At 38.0% G+C, this 23,785-nt stretch overlaps 2 protein-coding genes across 12 annotated transcripts in view; both read left to right on the top strand.

The window, feature by feature from the left end:
* Positions 1-17,347, top strand: part of LOC132838595 (uncharacterized) — a 79,137-nt gene extending 61,790 nt beyond the window's left edge. For 5 of the 11 annotated variants that reach the window (XM_060859012.1, XM_060859013.1, XM_060859009.1 and 2 more), the window contains 12 exons: positions 1,149-1,337; positions 1,901-2,142; positions 2,777-2,816; positions 3,248-3,295; positions 5,402-5,470; positions 8,724-8,912; positions 9,854-10,095; positions 10,958-11,081; positions 11,444-11,491; positions 15,704-15,892; positions 16,471-16,712; positions 16,832-17,347. In XM_060859012.1, coding sequence (XP_060714995.1) covers positions 1,149-1,337; positions 1,901-2,142; positions 2,777-2,816; positions 3,248-3,295; positions 5,402-5,470; positions 8,724-8,912; positions 9,854-10,095; positions 10,958-11,081; positions 11,444-11,491; positions 15,704-15,892; positions 16,471-16,712; positions 16,832-17,032 — 1,823 coding nt within the window. In that variant the 3' untranslated portion in view covers positions 17,033-17,347. Of the gene's footprint in view, positions 1-276; positions 569-1,145; positions 1,338-1,900; positions 2,143-2,776; positions 2,817-3,247; positions 3,296-5,401; positions 5,471-8,723; positions 8,913-9,853; positions 10,096-10,957; positions 11,082-11,443; positions 11,492-15,703; positions 15,893-16,470; positions 16,713-16,831 lie in introns of those variants that run through there. The other 6 variants (XM_060859006.1, XM_060859005.1, XM_060859004.1 and 3 more) reach the window with 6 other exon arrangements.
* Positions 17,348-18,952: 1,605 nt separating this feature from the next.
* Positions 18,953-22,030, top strand: LOC132838724 (uncharacterized). Its single transcript, XM_060859274.1, has 4 exons — positions 18,953-19,078; positions 19,696-19,884; positions 20,847-21,088; positions 21,270-22,030. The coding sequence occupies exons 1-4, from the start codon at positions 19,069-19,071 to the stop codon at positions 21,573-21,575; spliced, it is 747 nt and encodes a 248-aa protein (XP_060715257.1). The 5' UTR covers positions 18,953-19,068; the 3' UTR covers positions 21,576-22,030.
* Positions 22,031-23,785: the final 1,755 nt, after the last annotated feature.

The following is a 23,785-nucleotide window of genomic DNA, read 5'->3' on the forward strand; positions in this document are numbered from 1 at the left end:
AAATACTTTTTAGCATTGCTGATGAATTTGTAATGTAATGCTTGTGCAGCCTTTGAATTTTTGCATTGTCATTGCTGGAAAGAAAATGATCTGAATCACTGTTCAGTAAATAGTAAAGAGTGTTAATTTACAGCCCTGAATAATACATTATCATGCTATGCAAATAATTCCCCATGTAGTTTAGTTGTGTGTTCTGGAACGTTTCTTTCTTTTTTTGGTTGTTTGTGGCTTTATAGTGCCATTTTGTATATTTTTTTAAGACTATTGATTCTGCTGTTTTACAAAAGACCAAAAAGCAAAGGACATTTTTGATTCCTAAGAGTCTGGACTACAAAAATGACACCGAATTGTAGTTTTCTAAGCCTCCAATGAGACGTGAGAGCCGAAAGAATGGACGGAAGTGAACTACTGTTTACAGTTTTCGGTCAGAAACGTAATTATTTTGAGGCTAGCAAAGCGTTTTGGATTAAAAGGCTTAGATATTCCAATTCCTTGGACTCTTGGGGATTTATGAAAAATATTTGTTTTGGAGAATATTACCCCAGTGAAGAAAGGGAAGAGTTTAAAAGTAAGTAAACAAACTGAACTAGCGCCGCCTAGTTCAGGTGACTATCAACTTGATTATATTTTTATTGACTGCTATAAATCATATTATGCTTTGTGTGTGGGCTTATTAAAATCCTGAGAGTCTAAGCTTTCAAACAATATATAACATAACCGTGTATTTAGAGGATTTAATGCTTAAAAGTTACAATGAACCTGATGCAGCCTCATCTCCTAGCGGTGGTGTGCCGCGGCCCACAGCGACCACTTAACAGGGAATAATATGATGTGGATGCAAAAATATGAAAATGTTTATTAGTCTTTTTAGCTTTGAATAGCACATTTATATCCCAGCACCACCACAAAGCCCTAAACCTCAACTGCTTAAAAACAATTAGAAAATACAAGTCACTCTAAAGTCATCTGTCAAATGCTGTAAGCTTGTCATGCTATCAGACTGATAATAATAAAATGCTGCTGTTCAGTAAAATGTTTCTTTATAATGATTGTGGACTTATTACACTGTTTTATAAACTATTGAACATGAATTTATGACTTTATTGCTCTGTTTATTAGTTTTTTTGTTCTGTTCTCTGTATCTCCAGCACTCAGGGTCTCCTTTATGGTTCTTGGGAACACCATGAACGCCCACAAGCTCTTTATGGACAAGCTCAAGTCCAAAGTGAAGCTACATGAAGTGTCCTCGAAGGAACAAAGTGACGTCATCATAGCTTTTTTACCGATTCTGTCTCGAGCTGGAATGGACATTCAAGCTGCTCTTGACCAAATTCTGAGTAAATAAATGAATTTATAAATCTGCTTTCACACTTCAGCAAAACACCTTTTTATGTAGCCTTATATGAGTCTGTGATTTTGGAAATAATCATTTACAAAAAGTGAAACTTTTCAAGTTTTAAGTTGATGTCAAGAACAGAATGTTATTTATTGAATGTGAGACGTTCTACACACACAATCATTGATATGATAATGTTGCAAGGATGTTCTAAGGAAAAGTATGAAAAATTCTAATTCTGATTTTTTTTATAAAGCTAGAAAACAGGACCTCCACAACCCCAGAGATACAGACTTATTTTGTCATCCATAATAATAATAATAATAATAATAATAATAATAATAATAATAATAATAATAATAATAATAAATCTAATCATGTTGTCATGGTTGCAACATAAACATCACAGGAGGAAACTTATAATATAGCTTCACAAAGATGTGAAATCTCTCTTTATGGAAAATGTATTATTTATTTATTTATGATTTTATATGTTACATCTCTCTCTCTCTCTCTCTCTCTCTCTCTCTCTCTCTCTCTCTCTCTCTCTCTCTCTCTCCTCAGAAGGACTATCAGACCAGCGCATCATTCTGGTGTCTCTACACCACACATATGATCCTAGTTACATTGCTCCAGACAGCAGACACTCTGTTAACAGGAGTGACGTGTTTGCTGTTGATTGTCTCTTTGATGAAGACCAGGGACTGCTGAACTCCCAGTGCAATGACAAGGCACTGAATAGAGTAATAAATCACCTCGGAGGAGAAACGGCACCAGATAATGTCTCTGTCATGAGCTGGTCAAGTGTAAGTAAAAGGTTAAACAGACACTACACTAACACCACAAGCACAAACTAGAGGAGGTTCATACAGTAAACTGGTCTGCTTTTGTGTAAACAAGTTCATTTAACTCTCTTTCCCTGCAGGTCGTGGACAACAATAAACTGATTTCTTGGATAATCACTGAGCTGATCCTTGTCTTTTTTGCCAGAAGGATTTACCTTCTTCATATTCTTTAATGATTGCGAATTTTCTGCTGATTATCGTTGTTGTTCTGAATTGCTACTGCTATAGAAAGTGGACTTTTTTTTATTTTTATACCATAAATATTGTGTTTTTTTAACCATCATTATGAGCAGCATGACTGAGAATCAGGATTCACAGACGTATTACAATTTAAATTGAGTAATAAAGAAAATTCTCCAAGTTTGATTTGTGATATAATTTTATCTGTGTGTAAACTGTCATATTTGTACTGTCATATTCATATTCGCATCATTTATTTATATATATATATATATATACACGTATGTGTGTGTGTGTGTATGTGTGTATATATATATATATATATATATATATATATATTAGATATATTATTAGATAGATTGATAGGTGAGTCAAATTCTGTATTGATCAGTTTTTTATTTATTTTTTTTTGCAGGTGGAGCACACCACTTACAAAAGGAAAGCACATGCTGCAGGTATTGGTGCAGTTTCTGGAGAAGTTATTGTTATTGGTGCTGCTATTGCTGCTAGTGTTAGTAGTCTTGGTGGTTTCTCTTATAAAGCTATCAGTGTGTTTGAGAGAGCGACAGAGAGAGAGACACACACACACACACAGACCAAGCGTTTTGACACACACATAATGTTTAAATGAACATATTTCAATTGTCATTTTATCTTTTTCTGAAATCACAAATAATTTCATTTCATTGTCAAGTGAATAGTGTAATACAAAAATAAAGTTATTTCTATCTTCATATGATTACAGAGTTTTAGTAATGATATATAATTTTTTCATACTGAGCAGAAATACTAAATACTTCTTATTACTTAAAACATTCTTAGGAATTGTAACAATACCTCACATGCTTTTGCTTTCTGTGTCTCCTCTTCATCCAATGCCTCCAAGAGCTGAGAATGATCCATAGAGACCCCGGTGTTCTGGCTTTCCCCTCAGGTATGTTCGAAATTCATTTGTAACAGCCTGATTATACTGAGTTCCCAGAACTCTTGTTGGCTGTATGTGGGATTTGTGCTGCTGGGCTTAACATAAGCATACAGAAACTTAAAAGGCACCGAAAGCCATCAAGCTGCTGCGCCTGTGCACGGCACCATCTTGAGGATTTACCATTTTATTATGTGATATTTGGACATATAACAGACAAGTAAACAATGTCATGCTGACAGGGTGAATAGAAGTAAATAAAAATTAAATACAAATAAAATATAAGCCAGATGCAATCAGATGTAATTTCAGACCTTATCAATTATTTACATATCAGTTTCAACATCTGTGAACATCTTGTGGATAACAAACAGTGAAGTGCATATATTAAGACTATTAAGACATAATGACACGGAACACTGTAAAATAGAGCAGAAATGATGACAGTGTTGAATTTTAGCACTTTTTCTGCAGGTTTTATCAATATACACGTGGCCATTTGTAGTAGTTTAAAATCTACAGATGTTAAAATCTGTAATTGAATAAATAAAGAAAGGTGACGTTACTCTACAATGCATCAAATGTTTTTTTCTGTGAAAACTACTGCAGTTTTTGTCGAATCAAACGCTTTCGGTCATGTTGTTTTATTTAAATAGTCGACACGTATTTGTAATATTCTTAGGCTTTTGCTAAGAACCAATCATATGTTGTTATATCAGGCACTGTGTTCCTATTGGCTACGGCAGATGTCAGTCATTCTACGTCAGACGGAGTTAAGAAGTTTTAGGGTTGCACACTATGGCTTCAGGTAGCACCTGCATTCTATGTCCTGCAATAAAGTATTAAATCCTCATCTAGAGACAATACCGTGTGTCAACTCATCAATATTTGAGAAATAACACAACCTGGTGTCAGTGAACGGATTGAACGAAAATTGATACTTCTGGAGTCCCGATGAACTGAGAAGCAACAAACCTGCCGGAAGCATGGCGCAAGTTTCAGCAGCATGCGGAGCTGATGATCAGCGGACCCCTAAAAAGGAAGGGTGAGGATGAAAATGTAGGCCGTGATATTTTTAATACATGGTCTCTGTCTGCAGACGAAGCAAAGGTCTTAAAATCGTATTACGACCGCTTTACAGCATATGTTGAACCCAAAGCAAACGTCATATTTGCTTGTTATAAATTTCACGAAAAAATACAGGGAGACTGCGAACCCTTCGAGCACTTTGTGACTGACCTGCGTCTGCTTGTCAAGGATTGTAATTATGCAAATAGCGACTAGATGGTCCGCGATCGCATTGTTTTCGGGATACATTCACCCAAAGTGAGAGAGAAACTTTTGAATGCAGGCTCTGAATTAACACTTGAAAAAGCAATAGACATCGCTAGATCTCACAAGTTAGCTCAAGCACAGTTCAAAACCATCTCAAATAGTACGAGTACTCCACGTGAACATGCAGTGCACTCAGTTTCTCGTCACACGCAAAAAGGGGCAGTTTCAAAGCAACATAATGCTAAGCACACAAAGAAATTCAGTGAGAATCTGCAACACAGAAGTGCAACCTCAGTGCAGACAAAAAAGTGCATCTTCACGCTAATCGATCTCAGTGTCCTGCAAAAGGAAAAGTGTGCAAATTATGTGGCAAATTAAACCATTTTGCAAAAGCATGTCGTTCCAGCAGTGAGAAAACTGTACATGCAATAAGCAAAGGAATCTCAGACCAGACTGAGGAGAGTGATGATGAGCTGTTTATTGATTCAGTCACACAGGGTGGACAAAGCTCAGAGATGGAACAGGCTTTTGTAAACATTAAAGTAGGCCCTAAACAACTCAAAATCAGGTTCAAACTGGACACTGGATCCTCTGCCAATGTCATTCCCATACACGAATATGCCAAGTTGAGTACACAATGCACTTTACAGCAGACATCTCACCTTCTGTTTGGATACGGTGGAGAACGCTTGTCAGTAAAAGGCAAATGTGACCTGAAATGCAAACACAGAGACATTGAAATGATCATGACATTTTATGTGGTTGACACAATTGCACCTCCTGTCATAGGTCTAAAGGGCTGTATAGACTTTGGTCTAATTAATCTTGTACTCTCTGTATTAGAAAAACAGTTGGAAGTGCCAGTTTTAAAGGAATTCGCAGACGTCTTCAAAGGAATTGGACTGTTTCCCGGTGAGTGTACCATACATTTGGACCCACACGCAACCCCAGTAGTCCACCCACCTAGACGTATTCCTCTCGCACCACGCAGCCTCCTTAAAGATGAGCTTGATAGCATGGAAAAGCAGGATGTCATCAGTAAAGTCACAGAGCCAACTCAATGGTTATAGTGAAAAAACCACGCATAGGAAAATTACGGGTGTGTCTAGACCCGAGGGACCTTAACAAAGCTATTAAGCGACCTCATTACCCATTGCCCACTCTTGAAGACTTGACATGCAAGCTAGCTGGTGCTCAATACTTTAGCGTTCTTGATGCAAGATCAGGCTATTGGGCTATTAAGCTCACCGAGGAATCGTCAAAACTGACTACGTTTAACACAGTCTTTGGACGTTACCGTTTTCGACGCCTTCCCTTCGGTTTGATCTCAGCCCAAGATGAGTTAGAGCGGAAAATCGATGAGACATACTGTATGAAGGCCTAAATGGGGTCATGGCCATTGTTGATGATATTCTCATTTTTGGAAAATCTAAAGCAGAACATGATGAGAACCTACTTGCAATGCTTCAGCGTTCCAGACAGAGAGGAGTTAAGCTCAACCCAGAAAAGAGTGTCATCTGTGTGACAGAGGCGAGCTATTTTGGACATCTACTCACTGCTGAAGGGGTTAAACCTGACCCTGCAAAAGTCGCTGCTGTAAGAAGCATGGAGCCACCCAAAGTCAAAGGAGAGCTTGAGACAGTGCTGGGTATGATCAATTATCTCTCTAAATTTGCACCTGGCCTTGCTGATGTCAACGCACCATTACGTCAACTCCTGAAGGAGTCGAGTGAGTTTGTCTGGGATGCCCACCATGACAAAGCCTTCAGGAAAGTAAAAGAGTTGCTCACATGTGAACCAGGCCCAGTCAGCATATTTTGACCCTGTCAAAGAGCTCAGGCTACAGGTCGACGTTTCAAAGTACGGGCTTGGGGCAGTTTTGCTGCAAGATGAAAGGCCGGTTGCATATGCATCTAAGTCCCTCTCTGAGAGTGAAGTCAATTACGCTCAAATTGAAAAGGAGCTTTTCGCTGTGTTATTTGGCTGTAAACGTTTCCATCAATACATCTATGGCCGCCAAATTGTCATTGAGAGTGACCACAAGCCCCTGGAGTCCATAATGAGGAAACCCCTGGCTTCAGTTCCTCCAAGGCTACAGAGAATGATCCTTCAGCTACAGAAGTACAACTTCACCATTCTATATCGACCAGGCAAGGACATCCCTGTAGCTGACACGCTCTCAAGAAAGTCACTTTCTGATGAGGATATGAGCCTTACTGAAGGCATGGACATTCAGGTGCACACTGTGTACAGCAGCCTTCCTGTCAGTGACTCAAAGCTGGGGGAAATTAGAACTGAAACAGAAAAAGACCATCAGTTTCAGAAACTAAAGGAAGTCATACAAAACGGCTGGCCTGAGGAAAAGAAAAAATGCCCCATGATCGTCTCAGAATTTTGGAATCTCCGCGCTGAGCATCATTAGCAAATGTTCAATCTGCCTCACATATCGCCCTTCTAACACCAAAGAGCCCATGATCAGTCACAGAATCACAGATAGGCCATGGCAAATAGTGGCTACTGATTTGTTTACCTGGAACAATGAGGACTATCTGGTGACAGTCGACTACTACAGCAGGTATTTCGAGCTGGACAGACTTCACAGCACAACTTCTACCGCTGTTATACACAAGTTGAAAGCTGCCTTCGCACGACATGGGATCCCAGAGACAGTCATTTCAGATAACGGCCCTCGGTACAGTTTGGGCGAGTTTGAGTCATTTGTTAAAGCATGGGAATTCACACATACCACCACAAGCCCATACTATCCGCAAAGTAACGGATTGGCAGAGAAATCTGTGCACACTGCCAAAATGTTGCTGGAAAAGGCAAAGGCTGATAAAAGTGACCCGTACTTCAGTCTCCTGGAATATCGCAACTGCCCAGTTGATGGTTTTAAGTCCCCGGCTCAGCTGTTAATGAGTCGCCGTCTCCGATCAACCCTTCCCAATACCAATCAGCAACTCCTACCAAAGGTCATCAGCTGTAAGGATGTCAGAGCAAAAAGGCTGCACAAACAACAGCGCCAAAAGAGCTATTATGACAGATCAGCTAGACCCTTACCTCAGCTCACGGAAGGACAGGCAGTCAGAGTACAGGAACGAGGGTACTGGAAGCCAGCTACCATCATCAAAGCAGCCAAGACTGAGAGAACATATCATGTGCGTACGGCTGACGGACAGGAATACCGACAAAACAGACGCCACCTCCTGTGTGCACCAGAACTGCACAGTAGTGACTCTAATCAGGCTTTAGGTGCTGCTGATGATGTGCCTTGTACAACATCTGGAAATGACATTTCAGATACACCTGGGCACGCAGATGTTTTTTCCAAACCCACCATTTACAAAACCAGATATGGACGACAGATAAAACCCAGAGATATTCTGGATTTGTGAATGTACAAAGGTGTAGGCGGATCGCTGCCCTTTTCAATTGAAGAATGTACACTGTTCATTATAGTTGTATATGTAAATGCTTTCAATATGTTAGCACTGGTAATTGTTTACACTAATGTTATTTTGGGTACATAGTAGTTGAATTTTTTTTGTTATTTGAACAGCAATGTTTTGTCATCTAGAAAAAGGGGATGTAATATTCTTAGGCTTTTGCTAAGAACCAATCATATGTTGTTATATCAGGCACTGTGTTCCTATTGGCTACGGCAGGTGTCAGTCATTCTACGTCAGACGGAGTTAGGAAGTTTTAGGGTTGCACACTATGGCTACAGGTAGCACCTGCATTCCATGTCCTGCAATAAAGTATTAAATCCTCATCTAGAGACAATACCGTGTGTCGACTGATCAATATTTGAGAAATAACACAACAGTATTAATAATTCCTCTTCATCACAGCATCATGTCACGATTTTTATCTGTAACACTTTGACACAGCAGCAGTACACACTCAAGCCTCTTACAGCAGTTAATCTGGGTGTTACATAAACAGATGAAGGACAGAATGAAAGTGAAAGGGCTTTTATCAGACTTCCTGTCTCTTCATATGTCTCAGTCCGATTCTGTACAAAGCAAAACATGCTGCTGTTCAGTAAACTGTTTCTTTATACTGATTGTGGACTTATTACACTGTTTTATAAACTATTGAACATGAATTTACGACTTTATTGCACTGTTTATTATTTTTTTTGTTCTGTTCTCTGTATCTCCAGCACTCAGTGTCTTCATTATGGTTCTTGGGAACACCATGAACGCCCACAAGCTCTTTATGGACAAGCTCAAGTCCAAAGTGAAGCTACATGAAGTGTCCTTGAAGGAACAAAGTGACGTCATCATAGCTTTTGTACCGATTGTGTCTCGAGCTGGAACGGACATTCAAGCTGCTCTTGACCAAATTTCGAGTAAATAAATGAATTTATAAATCTGCTTTCACACTTCAGCAAAACACCTTTTTATGTAGCCTTATATGAGTCTGTGATTTTGGAAATAATCATTTACAAAAAGGGAAACTTTTCAAGTTTCAAGTTGATGTCAAGAACAGAATGTTATTTATTGAATGTGAGACGTTCTACACACACAATCATTGATATGATAATGTTGCAAGGATGTTCTAAGGAAAAGTATGAAAAAATATCTAATTCTGATTTTTTTTTATAGTAAACAGGACCTCCACATCCCCAGACATAGAGAATTATTTTGTCATCCATAATAATAATAATAATAATAATAATAATAATAATAATAATAATAATAATAATAATAATAATAAAAAATCTAACTGGTAAAAGTGGTTGTCATGGTTGCAACATAAGCATCACAGGAAGAAACATAATGTAGCTTCACAAAGACAGGGTAAATGTGAAAGCCCTCTTTATGGAAAATGTATTATTTATTTATTTATGAATTATATGTTACATCTGAGGGGTACGGTGGCTTAGTGGTTAGCACGTTGGCCTCACACCTCCAGGGTCGGGGTTCGATTCACGCCTCCACCTTGTGTGTGTGGAGTTTGCATGTTCTCCCCGTGCCTCGGGGGTTTCCTCCGGGTACTCCGGTTTCCTCCCCCGGTCCAAAGACATGCATGGTAGGTTGATTGGCATCTCTGGAAAATTGTCCCTAGTGTGTGATTGCGTGAGTGAATGAGAGTGTGTGTGTGTGCCCTGTGATGGGTTGGCACTCCGTCCAGGGTGTATCCTGTCTTGATGCCCGATGACGCCTGAGATAGGCACAGGCTCCCCGTGACCTGAGGCAATTCGGATAAGTGGTAGAAGATGAATGAATGAATGAATGTTACATCTGTCTCTGTCTCTCTCTCTCTCTCTCTTTCTCTCTCTTTTCTCAGAAGGACTATCAGACCAGCGCATCATTCTGGTGTCTCTCCACCACACATTTGATCCTGGTTACATTGCTCCAGACAGCAGACACTCTGTTGACAGGAGTGACGTGTTTGCTGTTGATTGTCTCTTTGATGAAGGCAAGGGACTGCTGAACTCCCAGTGCAATGACAAGGCACTGAATAGAGTAATAAATCACCTCGGAGGAGAAACGCCACCAGATAATGTCTCTGTCATGAGCCGGTTTAGTGTAAGTAAAAGGTTAAACAGACACTACACTAACACCACAAGCACAAACTAGAGGAGGTTCATACAGTAAACTGGTCTGCTTTTGTGTAAACAAGTTCATTTAACTCTCTTTCCCTGCAGGTCGTGGACAACAATAAACTGATTTCTTGGATAATCACTGAGCTGATCCTTGTTTTTTTTTGCCAGAAGATTTTAGCGTCTTCATATTCTTTATGATTGAGAATTTTCTGCTGATTATCGTTGTTGTTCTGAATTGCTACTGCTATAGAAAGTGGACTTTTTTCATTTTTATATACCATAAATATTGTGTTTTTTTTTAACCATTATTATGAGTGTCAGGATTCAGCCCGGACTTCGGCCATGTGTTTTTTGTTTATGTTCCTCGTCACGTGTCTGCCCCGCCTTTGTCTGCTCCTCCCATTTCCACACACCTGTTTCCCATTGTCATTATCATTGTCTATTTATCTGTGCCGCGTTGCCTTGTACAGCGTGGAATCTACTGTTGTTTTGTCTTGTTGTCCTGTTTCTAGTCCGTGTTATGTTTTGTGGCTTTTTGTTATTAAACCCCGCTTATTTTTGCTATCCTGCATTTGGGTCTGTTTTATCTCGCGTTTGTGACAATGAGCAGCATGACTTAGAATCAGGATTCACAGACGTATTACAACACAATTTAAAATGAGTAATAAAGAAAATTCTCCAAGTTTGATTTGTGATATAATTTTATCTCTGTGTAAACTGTATTTTGCATGTGCAGTGTATGTTTTTTATAGAAAGGAAATATATCCACAAACCATTTTTTAGGTGAGTGAAATTCTGTATTTACTTTTAATAAATTTTATTTATTTATTTATTTTTATTTGCAGGTGGAGAACACCGCTTACAAAAGGAAAGCTTTTGCTGCATGTGTTGGTGCAGTTATTGGTGCAGTTTCTGGAGCAGCTATTGGTCTTGGTGCAGCTATTGGTGCTGCTATTGGTGCTGCTATTGGTAGTCTTGGTTGTTTCTGTTATAAAGCTATCAGTGTGTTTAAGAGAGAGACAGAGAGACAGACACACACACACACACAGGCCAAGCGTTTTGACACACACACAATGTTTAAATTCAATTGTCATTTTATCATTTTCTGAAATCACAAATAATTTCATTTCATTGTCAAGTGAATAGTGTAATACAAAAATAAAGTTATTTCTATCTTCATATGATTACAGAGTTTTAGTAATGATATATAATTTTTTCATACTGAGCAGAAATACTAAATACTTCTTATTACTTAAAACATTCTTAGGAATTGTAACAATACCTCACATGCTTTTGCTTTCTGTGTCTCCTCTTCATCCAATGCCTCCAAGAGCTGAGAATGATCCATAGAGACCCCGGTGTTCTGGCTATCCCCTCAGGTATGTTCGAAATTCATTTGTAACAGCCTGATTATACTGAGTTCCCAGAACTCTTGTTGGCTGTATGTGGGATTTGTGCTGCTGGGTTTAACATAAGCATACAGAAAAATAGACAAAAACACACTTAAAAGGCACCGAAAACCATCAAGCTGCTGCGCCTGTGCACGGTACCATCTTGAGGATTTACAATTTTATTATGTGATATTTGGACATATAACAGACAAGTAAAATATGTCATGCTGACAGGGTGAATAGAAGTAAATAAAAATTAGATACAAATAAAATATAAGCCAGATGCAATCAGATGTAATTTCAGACCTTATTAATTATTTACATATCAGTTTCAACATCTGTGAACATCTGGTGGATAAACTGTGAAGTGCATATATTAAGACTATTAAGACGTAACGACACGGAACACTGTTATTTTTATTTTTATTATTTTTATGCGCAATGGTTTCTTCTGTCAAAATGAATTCTGTGATTAGATTAGTCCAATGGTTGATATGACAAGATGATTTCGATTTCCAGTTTTGAAAGACTATTTTCTTAGCGACAGCTAGAGAGACAAGGACTGAGGTTTTATATTTGAGAGGGATGGGGGTATCTGAAATAACTCCTAGAAGACAGAGTTTAGGAGACAGTGGTACTCTGCAGTCCAGGATTGAAGACAGTGTGTTAGTTACTGTAGTCCAGAGAGAGTGAACGGGCTGGCAGAGCCAGGTAGCATGGAGATAGGTGTCTGTGTTCCCAGAGGTGCACTGTGAGCAGATATCTGTGTCAGATAGTCCCATTTTAAATAGTTTACTCTGAGTGATGTGGGTTCTATGGATGGTTTTATATTGTATGAGTTGTAAATTGGTGTTGGTAGTCATGTTGAAGGTGTTTCTACAGATCTGTGTCCATAAATCCGGGTCTGAAGGTAGCGTGAGGTCAATATCCCATTTTTCCTTGGGCAGGGTAATTGTGGGGTTAGATGAAGTGATGAGTCTGTACAGTTTAGATATGAGTTTTCTTGGGTGGTTGGATATTTCCATTAACTGTTCGCTGGTTTTAGAAGGCTGTAAGGTATTAGTTAAAGTTATTTTACTTTTGAGTAAAGATTTAAGCTGTTGATAGTGAAGAAATTGGTCTTTCTCGATCTCAAATTTCTGGATAATTGAGGTGAATGGCATAAATTTGTGATTTTCAAATATGTGGTGGAGGTGGGTGATGCCCTTTTGCTGCCATTTAGGAAAATGGATCGATTCATTGTGAAGACGAAAGTCAGGGTTGTGCCAAATTGGGGTGTATATACATGGTGCTAAAAGTGATTTTATAATTTTATTGGTTTTCCACCAGGCTGCCAGAGTTGTTGAAATTGTAATATTATTATAGAAATCTAGTTTTTTGATTGACTGTGGTAAAAAGGGAAGGTCTGCGATTGAATTCGGGGAGCACAGATATTGCTCAAGATCAAGCCATGAGTTGGAATATGTATGTTGTTGAGTCCATTTATATAAGTGCTGTAGTTGGTTTGCCAGGTAATAGTGCAAGAAATTTGGTGCTTCAAGTCCGCCTAACTGTTTTGAGTTTTGGAGTGTTGTAAGTGCTATCCTCGGTTTTTTATCTTTCCAGTAGAATTGAGTGGTGAGAGAGTCTAGTTTTTTGAACCAATAGTCTGTCGGAGTAGTCGGAATCATTGAGAATAGGTAATTAATCTGTGGGAGAGTCTTCATTTTAACTGTTGCGATACGGCCTATGAGTGTAAGTGGGAGCTTGTTCCTTAGGGGAGATAGAAATACCTAAGTACTTGATGTTGCCTATGTTAAAGGGGAAGGAGAGATCATGAATTGCAGAGTCCACACCGTCTCCTGATAGCGGAAGTATAGTTGATTTGTTCCAATTAATTGTATAATGAGAGACTTTAGAGAATTCATTAATGACGTTGAATGTTTCACGGAGTCATTGGGATGGAGTTTGTAAATATAATAATAAATCATCTGCATAAAGACTAATTTTGTGTTGAGATTTGTTGACTTGAATTCCTTTAATTTTTTGGTTTTGGCGTATTGCTACAGCAAGTGGTTCTATGAATATGGCAAAAAGGGATGGAGAGAGTGGACAACCTTGTCTAGTTCCTTGGTGCAAGGTGAAACTTGGTGAAGTGATCCCATTTGTGACAACTGTTGCCTTTGGGGAAGTGTATAGGGTTGTAATCCATTGGATGAATGAGTTTCCAAAACCAAATTTACGGAGGGTGGTGAATAAAAATGTCCAATTGACCTTGTCGAATGCTTTTTCTGCGTCTAATGATGCCATTATGGTTTCCTGTGGCTGTCTTTGTGCGATATTGATATGGTTGAAGAGTCTGCGAACATTATCTGTTGCGTTTCTGTTCTTGATGAAGCCTGTCTGGTCTGGATGAATTAGTGAATGCATAACTGTTTCAATCCTGGTTGCTAGAGTCTTTGTGATAATTTTCAGGTCAGTATTGATTAATGATAGTGGGCGATAACTAGAGGGATGTGTTGGGTCCTTGTTTGGTTTCAGGAAGACAGTGATAAGTGCTGTGTTCATATGTGTGGGAATGGTAGATGTACTTTGAATTTCTGTGAGTAATCTATTAAAAGTAGGTGCTAAAGTATCCCAAAAGTGTTTATAAAATTCTGCCGGTAGTCCGTCGGGTCCAGGTGATTTGTTGTTTGGCATGTTTTCTAATGCTTTGCTGAGTTCTTCAATGGTGATAGGTTGTTCTAAAAAGTTTGATTCTTCTGTGGTTAATGAGGGAAGGTCCAGAGTGTTAAGAAAGGATTCAATTTCTGATTGTAAAGGTTGAGTGCCGGGAGAATACAAACAGCTGTAGAACTGGTGAAAGGTGTTATTAATTTCTTGAGGGTCCTGTGTAGTTTTACCAGAAGAGTCCAAAATGGATGTGATAAGTGACTTGTCTTTTTTATATTGTAACATATTTGCCAGATATTTACCTGCTTTATTACTGAGGTGAAATTGATCATATTTGAGTTGTTGTATACAGAACTGTGTTTTTTTATTTATGATACTATGATACTTAGTTGCTTTATTTCGGTTTGTGCTTCTTCAGATGCGGCGGTAGACTGTTGATTACTTAGCTGTTTAATTTTCTGCTCAAGAGTGTTTTCCAATTGTTGATGCTGTTTATTCTTGTACGATGAATGATATAATTATGCCTCTCATGACTGCTTTGCCTGATTCCCAAAGTGTTGATGGTGAGATTTTTGAAGAGTCATTGATTTCCAGAAAGGATGCCCACTCTCTTTTTATAAGGGTGTTAAAGTTGGGTTCTACTAGAAGAGAAGTGTTGAAGCACCATCTTGTGAAAGTTTTCTTCTGTACTGGAATGTTTGATGTTAAAGATACAGGGGCATGGTCGCTGATAATAATTGAATGGATAGTGTTTTCTGATATCTGTTTTATTAGTGAGTTGCTAACAAGAAAGAAATCTATTCTAGAGGAAGAACGATGTGCTGAAGAAACATGAGAATATTCTCTTAATAGTGGGTTCCTTGCTCTCCAGCTCTCGTGGTACTGTATGTACTTTTAACTTTTAAATACTTTTTAGCATTGCTGATGAATTTGTAATGTAATGCTTGTGCAGCCTTTGAATTTTTGCATTGTCATTGCTGGAAAGAAAATGATCTGAATCACTGTTCAGTAAATAGTAAAGTGTGTTAATTTACAGCCCTGAATAATACATTATCATGCTATGCAAATAATTCCCCATGTAGTTTAGTTGTGTGTTGTTCTGGAACGTTTCTTTCTTTCTTTTTTTGGTTGTTTGTGGCTTTATGGTGGCATTTTGTATATTTTTTTAAGACTATTGATTCTGCTGTTTTACAAAAGACCAAAAAGCTTTAGGACATTTTAAAGAGGGAATAATATGATGTGGATGCAAAAATATGAAACTGTTTATTAGTCTTTTTAGCTTTGAATAGCACATTTATATCCCAGCACCAACACAAAGCCCTAAACCTCAACTGCTTAAAAAAAAAAAAAAGAAAATACAAGTCACTCTAAAGTCATCTGTCAAATGCTGTAAGCTTGTCATGTCAATAATAAAATGCTGCTGTTCAATAAAATGTTTCTTTATAATGATTGTGGACTTATTACACTGTTTTATAAACTATTGAACATGAATTTATGACTTTATTGCACTGTTTATTATATTTTTTGTTCTGTTTTCTGTATCTCCAGCACTCAGTGTCTTCATTATGGTTCTTGATAACACCATGAACGCCCACAAGCTCTTTATGGACAAGCTCAAGTCCAAAGTGAAGCTACATGAAGTGTCCTCGAAGGAACAAAGTGACGTCATCATAGCTTTTGTACCGATTCTGTCTCGAGCTGGAACGGACATTCAAGCTGCTCTTTACCAAATTCCGAGTAAATAAATGAATTTATAAATCTGCTTTCACACTTCAGCAAAACACCTTTTTATGTAGCCTTATATGAGTCTGTGATTTTGGAAATAATCATTTACAAAAAGGGAAACTTTTCAAGTTTTAAGTTGATGTCAAGAACAGAATGTTATTTATTGAATGTGAGACGTTCTACACACACAATCATTGATATGATAATGTTGCAAGGATGTTCTAAGGAAAAGTATGAAAAATTCTAATTCTGATTTTTTTATAAAGATAGTAAACAGGACCTCCACAACCCCAGAGATACAGACTTATTTTGTCATCCTTAATAATAATAATAATAATAATAATAATAATAATAATAATAATAAATCTAACTGGTAAAAGTGTTGTCATGGTTGTAACATAAGCATCACATGAGGAAACTTATAATATAGCTTCACAAAAGACAGGGTAACTGTGAAAGCCCTCTTTATGGAAAATGTATTTATTTATTTATGAATTATGTTACTTCTCTCTCTCTGTCTCTCACTCACTCTCTGTCTCTCTCTCTGTCTCTCTCTCTGTCTCTCTCTCTCTCTCTCTCTCTCTCCTCAGAAGGACTATCAGACCAGCGCATCATTCTGGTGTCTCTCCACCACACATATGATCCTAGTTACATTGCTCCGGACAGCAGACACTCTGTTAACAGGAGCGATGTGTTTGCTGTTGATTGTCTCTTTGATGAAGACCAGGGACTGCTGAACTCCCAGTGCAATGACAAGGCACTGAATAGAGTAATAAAGCACCTCGGAGGAGAAACGGCACCAGATAATGTCTCTGTCATGAGCCGGTTAAGTGTAAGTAAAAGGCTAAACAGACACTACACTAACACCACAAGCACAAACTAGAGGAGGTTCATACAGTAAACTGGTCTGCTTTTGTGTAAACAAGTTCATTTGTCTCTCTTTCCCTGCAGGTCGTGGACAACAATAAACAGATTGTTGGGATAATCACTGAGCTGATCCTTGGTTTTCTTTTGACAGAAAGATTCCTATTCTTTATGTTTGGGATTTTTCTGCTGATTATCATGGTTGTCCTGAATTTCTGCTGCTATAGCAAGTGGACTTTTTGGATTGTTTATAGCATAAATATTGTGTTTTTTTTTTTATCATTATGAGCAGCATGACTGAGAATCAGGATTCACATAAGTATTACAACAGAATTTAAAATGAGTAATAAAAAAAATTCTCCAAGTTTTGATTTGTGATTGAAATTGATGTGTGTAAGCTGTAAAATCTCAATAGACTGAGAATAACTATATGGTCCAATTACTGAGATACCTAACATAACTGAACAGACAAATGATGCTAAACGGATATTATTTTGCCTGATATTGTCTGTGTATGTTCTGGTTTAAACAACCGAAGACTTGATACTCAAAAAAAAAGCATGTATCTGCTCAATAATAAATTAGAGGAATGAGAAACAAAAATGTGTCCGTTTGTGGTTTTGTTAAAAAAAGTTATAAAAAAAAATGTCCTTCAGACTTCAGAGAAGGATTTAGTTTAGGATTAATTTGAGTAACATAAAAAAAAAACACACACAAATGTACAATAGAATATTTTTTATTTTTAATTTAATAAAGCTATATTAAATAAACAAAACAATATTGCTATATTAAAATGATTGAACTAAAATTGGTAAATTAGAACCGTTTCTAAAAAAAAATATAGTTTCTTATTGTGTTTCTGTTGCTAAGCGTCTAACTGTGACACTCCATCGTGCTTTCCTATAAATGCATGATGTAAAAGAGCTCCACCTCACCTCACCTCAGTTGTGTGTTAAAATGAAGCTTGACAAAGTACACAACAAACCTGGGTGTATTTGGAACTTAAAAATGTTTTAAAAGGCAAATTAATTTGTATAGACTTTGCTATGCGTGTGTAGCTCTTGCAGAAAATTGCAGAAAAAAAATCCCCCTTTAAAACATTTGTTAACAGCATATAATTTGTAATTTATTTACTGCATTCAGTAAACTGAAAAGGGGGGGCACGGTGGCTTAGTGGTTAGTACGTTCGCCTCACACCTCCAGGGTTGGGGGTTCGATTCCCGCCACCGCCTTGTGTGTGTGGAGTTTGCATGTTCTCCCCGTGCCTCGGGGTTTCCTCCGGGTACTCCGGTTTCCTCCCCCGGTCCAAAGACATGCATGGTAGGTTGATTGGCATCTCTGGAAAATTGTCCGTAGTGTGTGATTGCGTGAGTGAATGAGAGTGTGTGTGTGCCCTGTGATGGGTTGGCACTCCGTCCAGGGTGTATCCTGCCTTGATGCCCGATGACACCTAAGATAGGCACAGGCTCCCCGTGACCCGAGGTAGTTCGGATAAGTGGTAGAAGATGAGAGTAAAATTAAAAGTAAACTTATTATTTCCAGATTTTGAATTCCTGATTGATTTGAATTCTTAACAATTACCCTCCATGGTTGGGGAAAATATCAATAAGAAGGAAGGAAACTAGTACTTGTGAAAACAAACACAGTACAAATACAGGGGTTGGACAATAAAACTGAAACACCAATATAGGCAATATAGTGTCGGCAACCTGGTGGCCAATCTTCAAGAGCAGGGCATGAATATTGAATTAGCAGGTCAATGTCACAGCAGTACATAAAATACTGCAATCTACACAACATAATGGGAGACATGTCAGAGTGCAAACGTGACCACTGGCTTCCGGTAGCTGCAGAACCTCACCCTCCGAGAGCATGCTAGTTCATAGTCCATTTGGCTAGAAGCTCATGCTGTATTTTAACTACAGAATGTACGCCGTGAAGAGGACGATGCTGCCTGCTATGCTGAGCCACTGCAACGCTCATGGGAAATAAAAGAGCACTTTATAAAACTAATAAAACTAAAACACTGGCCAATATAGTGTTGGAGGTTTTTATTTGTATTCTTTTCTGACAAGTATCAAAAATTCCTCTTCATCACAGCACCATGTCAGGAATTTTATCTGTAACAGCTTGACACAGCAGCAGTACACACCCAAGCCGTTTACAGCAGTTAATCTTGGTGTTACATAAACAGATGACATAACAGAAGGACAGAGTGAAAGTGAAAGGGCTTTTATCAGACTTCCTGTTTCTTCATACGTCTCAGCCCGATTCTGTACAAAGCACAAAACAAACCTTTAATTCTGCTTTAATTCGACTTCATAATGACCGATGGTATGTACTATTAACTTTTAAATACTTTTTAGCATTGCTGATGAATTTATAATGCCACATGTCTTTGCTGGAAAGAAAATGACCCGAATCACATGGTAGTAAAAAAGTAAACATTAAATACTGTAACAAACAAAACAGAAGTGCCATTTTGTATAATGTTTATGACCATTGATGGTCCTCTGCTGTTTTACAAAAGACCAAATGAGTCAGCTTTAGGACATTTTAAAGAGGGAATAATATGAAAAAATTGAAATATGAAACTGTTTATTAGTCTTTTCAGCTTTGAAAGAAAACTAGCATGCTAGCACATTGATAACCAGCTTCTAATAGAAATAGAAAATCACCATCACTTTGGATTAGTGATTGGAAATTCATTAATCCCAGCAACATCAAAGGCCCTTAACTGTCGGTTGTATAAGTGTGAAAATACAAGTCACAAGTCACACGTGTCAAATGCTGTAAGTTTGTCATGATATCAGTATAATAATAAAATGCTGCTGTTCAATAAAAAAGTGTTTCTTTATACTGATTGTGGACTTATTACACTGTTTTATAAACGATTGAACATGAATTTATGACTTTATTATTATTTTTTGTTCTGTTCTCTGTATCTCCAGCACTCAGGGTCTCCTTTATGGTTCTTGGGAACACCATGAACGCCCACAAGGTCTTTATGGACAAACTCAAGTCCAAAGTGAAGCTACATGACGTGTCCTTGAAGGAACAAAGTGACGTCATCATAGCTTTTGTACCGATTGTGTCTCGAGCTGGAACGGACATTCAAGCTGCTCTTGACCAAATTCCGAGTAAATAAATGAATTTATAAATCTGCTTTCACACTTCAGCAAAACACCTTTTTATGTAGCCTTATATGAGTCTGTGATTTTGGAAATAATCATTTACAAAAAGTGAATTTTTTTAGAAATGTGATGTCAAGAACAGAACGTTATGGAGTGAATGTGAGACGTACTACACACACAATCATTCATATAATAATGTTGCATTCTTTTTGTTAATTCTTTGGACAATTAGGATGTTCTAAGGAAAATTATCAAAAAAAACAAAGCTTTTTTACAAAGCTAGAAAACAGGACCGCCATATCCCCAGTCATACAGACTTATTTTGTCATTCTTAATAATACTAATGGGGGCACGGTGTCTTAGTGGTTAGCATGTTCGCCTCACACCTCCAGGGTTGGGGGTTCGATTCCCGCCTCCACCTTGTGTGTGTGGAGTTTGCATGTTCTCCCCGTGCCTCGGGGGTTTCCTCCGGGTACTCCGGTTTCCTCCCCCGGTCCAAAGACATGCATGGTAGGTTGATTGGCATCTCTGGAAAAATTGTCCGTAGTGTGTGATTGTGTGAGTGAATGAGAGTGTGTGTGTGCCCTGTGATGGGTTGGCACTCCGTCCAGGGTGTATCCTGCCTTGATGCCCGATGACGCCTGAGATAGGCACAGGCTCCCCGTGACCTGAGAAGTTTGGATAAGCGGTAGAAAATGAGTGAGTGAATGAGTGAATGAATAATAATAATAAATCTAACTGGTAAAAGTGTTGTCATGGTTGCAACATAAGCATCACATGAGGAAGCATTTATAATATATATAATATAGCTTCACAAAAGACAGGGTAAATGTGTAATTTATTTATGAATTATATGTTACATCTGTCTGTCTCTCTCTCTCTCTCTCTCTCTCTCTCTCTCTCTCTCTCTCTCTCTCTCTCTCTCTCTCTCTCTCTCTCTCTCTCTCTCTCTCTCTCTCTCTCCTCAGAAGGACTTCCACACCAGCGCATCATTCTGGTGTCTCTCCACCACACATATGATCCTGGTTACATTGCTCCGGACAGCAGACACTCTGTTAACAGGAGTGACGTGTTTGCTGTTGATTGTCTCTTTTATGAAGACCAGGGACTGCTGAACTCCCAGTGCAATGACAAGGCACTGAATAGAGTAATAAATCACCTCGGAGGAGAAACGCCACCAGATAATGTCTCTGTCATGAGCTGGTTAAGTGTAAGTAAAAGGTTAAACAGACACTACACTAACATTAAAGCCACAGCCTACACTTTTATTTATATCAGTTTTTATAGAAACATATTTTTATATAAGCATGTCATCAAATTTTGTCATCAAGTGGAGGTTTATACAGTCCGCTGGTGTGTAAACAAGTTCATTTGACTCTCTTTCCCTGCAGGTTGTGAACAACATTGAACTGATTTCTGGGATAATGACTGAGCTGATCCTCCTCCTTGTTGGTTTACTTTTGCCAGAAGGATACAGCTACTTCAAATTTTTTATGACTGAGAATTTTCTGCTGATTATCTTGGCTGTCATCCTGAATTATTTCAGCTATAGCAAGTTGATTTTGTGGATTTTTTATACCATAAACATTGTGTTCTTTTTCATATTTCAAATTCAGAGAATAATGACTGAGATTGAGCTGGATTCTAATCGTTATTATTACATCCCAATTATTAATTGGGACGAAGTCGTGGCCTAATGGTTAGAGAGTCTGACTCTTAACCCTAAGGTTGTGGGTTTGAGTCTCGGGCCGGCCACGACTGAGGTGCCCTTGAGCAAGGCACCGAAACCCCCCAACTGCTCTGGGTGTGTGTTCATGGTGTGTGTGTGTTCACTGCTGTGTGTGTGCACTTTGGATGGGTTAAACGCAGAGAACGAATTCTGAGTATGGGTCACCGTACTTAGCCGTATGTCACATCACGTCACTTTCACTTAATTAATAAAGAAAATTCTCCAAGATGTATTTGTGATTTAAATCGATCTGTGTGTGAACTGTAAAGACTCAATAGACTTATAAAATAACTGAGGTACTTTACATAACTGAACGTAGGCAAATGATGCTAAACATATAACATTACTTTGTCTGATATTGTCTATGTACTGTACGTACTTGTAAAAAAAAAGCCTGTATCTGTATCTAATGAAGAATAAAAATATATTTTTAAAAAATGGTGTCCATTAGAATTCAGAAAATGATTTTGTTTGGTTAAATAATAAAATAAAGAATATAATATACAATATAATATTTTTAAGCATCTAACTGTAACACCACATTGTTTCACACTGCACACATTTTAGCACGTCAGTGTCGTGTTAATGATGTACAAGCTTCAGGTTTCATAACTGCAGGTGGTTCAGTGCAGTGTGAAACATCCTGGAGAGGACAGAGAAACATTAAAAATGCTGAATTAAACTTCTTCAGTGGTTTATTGTGTCAGTGGTTTATTGCATCACTGGTTTATTGCGTCAGTTTTTTATTGCAGTGGGGTCCGAGTTCAGGGCTTATCAAATATTAACAGATCTAATTACAACCATGGAACAAACCTCGACTCAGTACAGAAAATAAAAGTGCAGGGAACAGTCAAGGTCAAGATCAGAAAATATACACAGCAAATTTTTGTAGCTGAATATTCTGGAGTTAAACTCATTAGTTTGGAAAAGAGTTTATTTTTATGTTCAAACACTTGTGGAGCCTTATTTAACGCCTCTGGTGTTGTTTGGTCTACATCTTGCCTGCGTCCAGCTGTATTATCTTAGACTTTGCTCTGAGAAAGGTAAAAATGGCATTTTACTTTATGAAACTATTTTTATGCTGTGAGGGATTTTCAGAGAATCCTACTCTTGTTTGGAAGTACTGTAGTAGCTCAGTGGTTATGGTTTTGGATTATTAATCATAAGGTTGTGAGTTTGAATCCCAGGATCACCAAACTGCCTCTGCTTTTAACCCTCCATTGGTCAGTTGTATAAATGTAATACATGTAACTCACTCTGGATGATGGTGTCTTTTTTTGTAATTATTTTCACCTGAATTCATTTAAGTGTTTTAGATTTTAAAAAAATACGATGAAAGGGATATTCCAAAGGCCAGCATCTGCTCTGTAGATAAAATCTGTTTAACTGTCATTGCTCTGTGTTGTCTGTCATTTCAAGCTGTAAACAGACAAGCAGTTCATGGCACCAAAACAACCACATTTACATGTTCATCTATTCAGTCTAGAGCGAGAACTGAAACAGAAAGTGTTTTCTAACCTTCACCTTACACTGTGAAACATTGCATTGTCCATGTGTGATATAATCTGTGAGACACATCATCAGGGCTTATATGAGATTATAATCCATATTCACACAAATAATCAGTTTCTACAGAAGATTCAGTTGGCAAATTTGAGGATTATCAGGATATTACATTACAATTGAATTGCTGTGTAAACATGTGTGCGGCTTTGCGTGAAAGCTGAAACTCCATACTGAGAACAGAACAAAACAAAATAACAAAAGGAACAAGAATGCATTGATGATTAGGACAGAGATCTGGAGGTATGCTGAAAAACAGGATAACAAGAAAATGACAAACACACCTTGACATGACTCCAGTCCATTTTAATGTGTGTCAGAGTTACAGAGAGAACAAACCCATATATTAAAAGTAGACATAAATTTCCTTTCATCATGTCGTGCATGGATAAATTTTTTTTTTTTTCCCCAGAAACACATTTTAACCCCTAAACACAATCTGAATGCACTCCTGTAGATTTACACAAGCGTGCGTTCATTAGTCCTGTGGAGGAAATAAACCTTGTCCTCGGGGTATGATGCAACATCTCTAAACTAGAAACTAGTGTCTCTAAACTAGCAACTAGCAACTATTTATAACCACAATGAACATAAACATTTTAACATCTGCGCAGT

Source organism: Tachysurus vachellii, chromosome 23 (genome assembly GCF_030014155.1).
Source record: "Tachysurus vachellii isolate PV-2020 chromosome 23, HZAU_Pvac_v1, whole genome shotgun sequence".
NCBI lineage: Eukaryota > Metazoa > Chordata > Actinopteri > Siluriformes > Bagridae > Tachysurus > Tachysurus vachellii.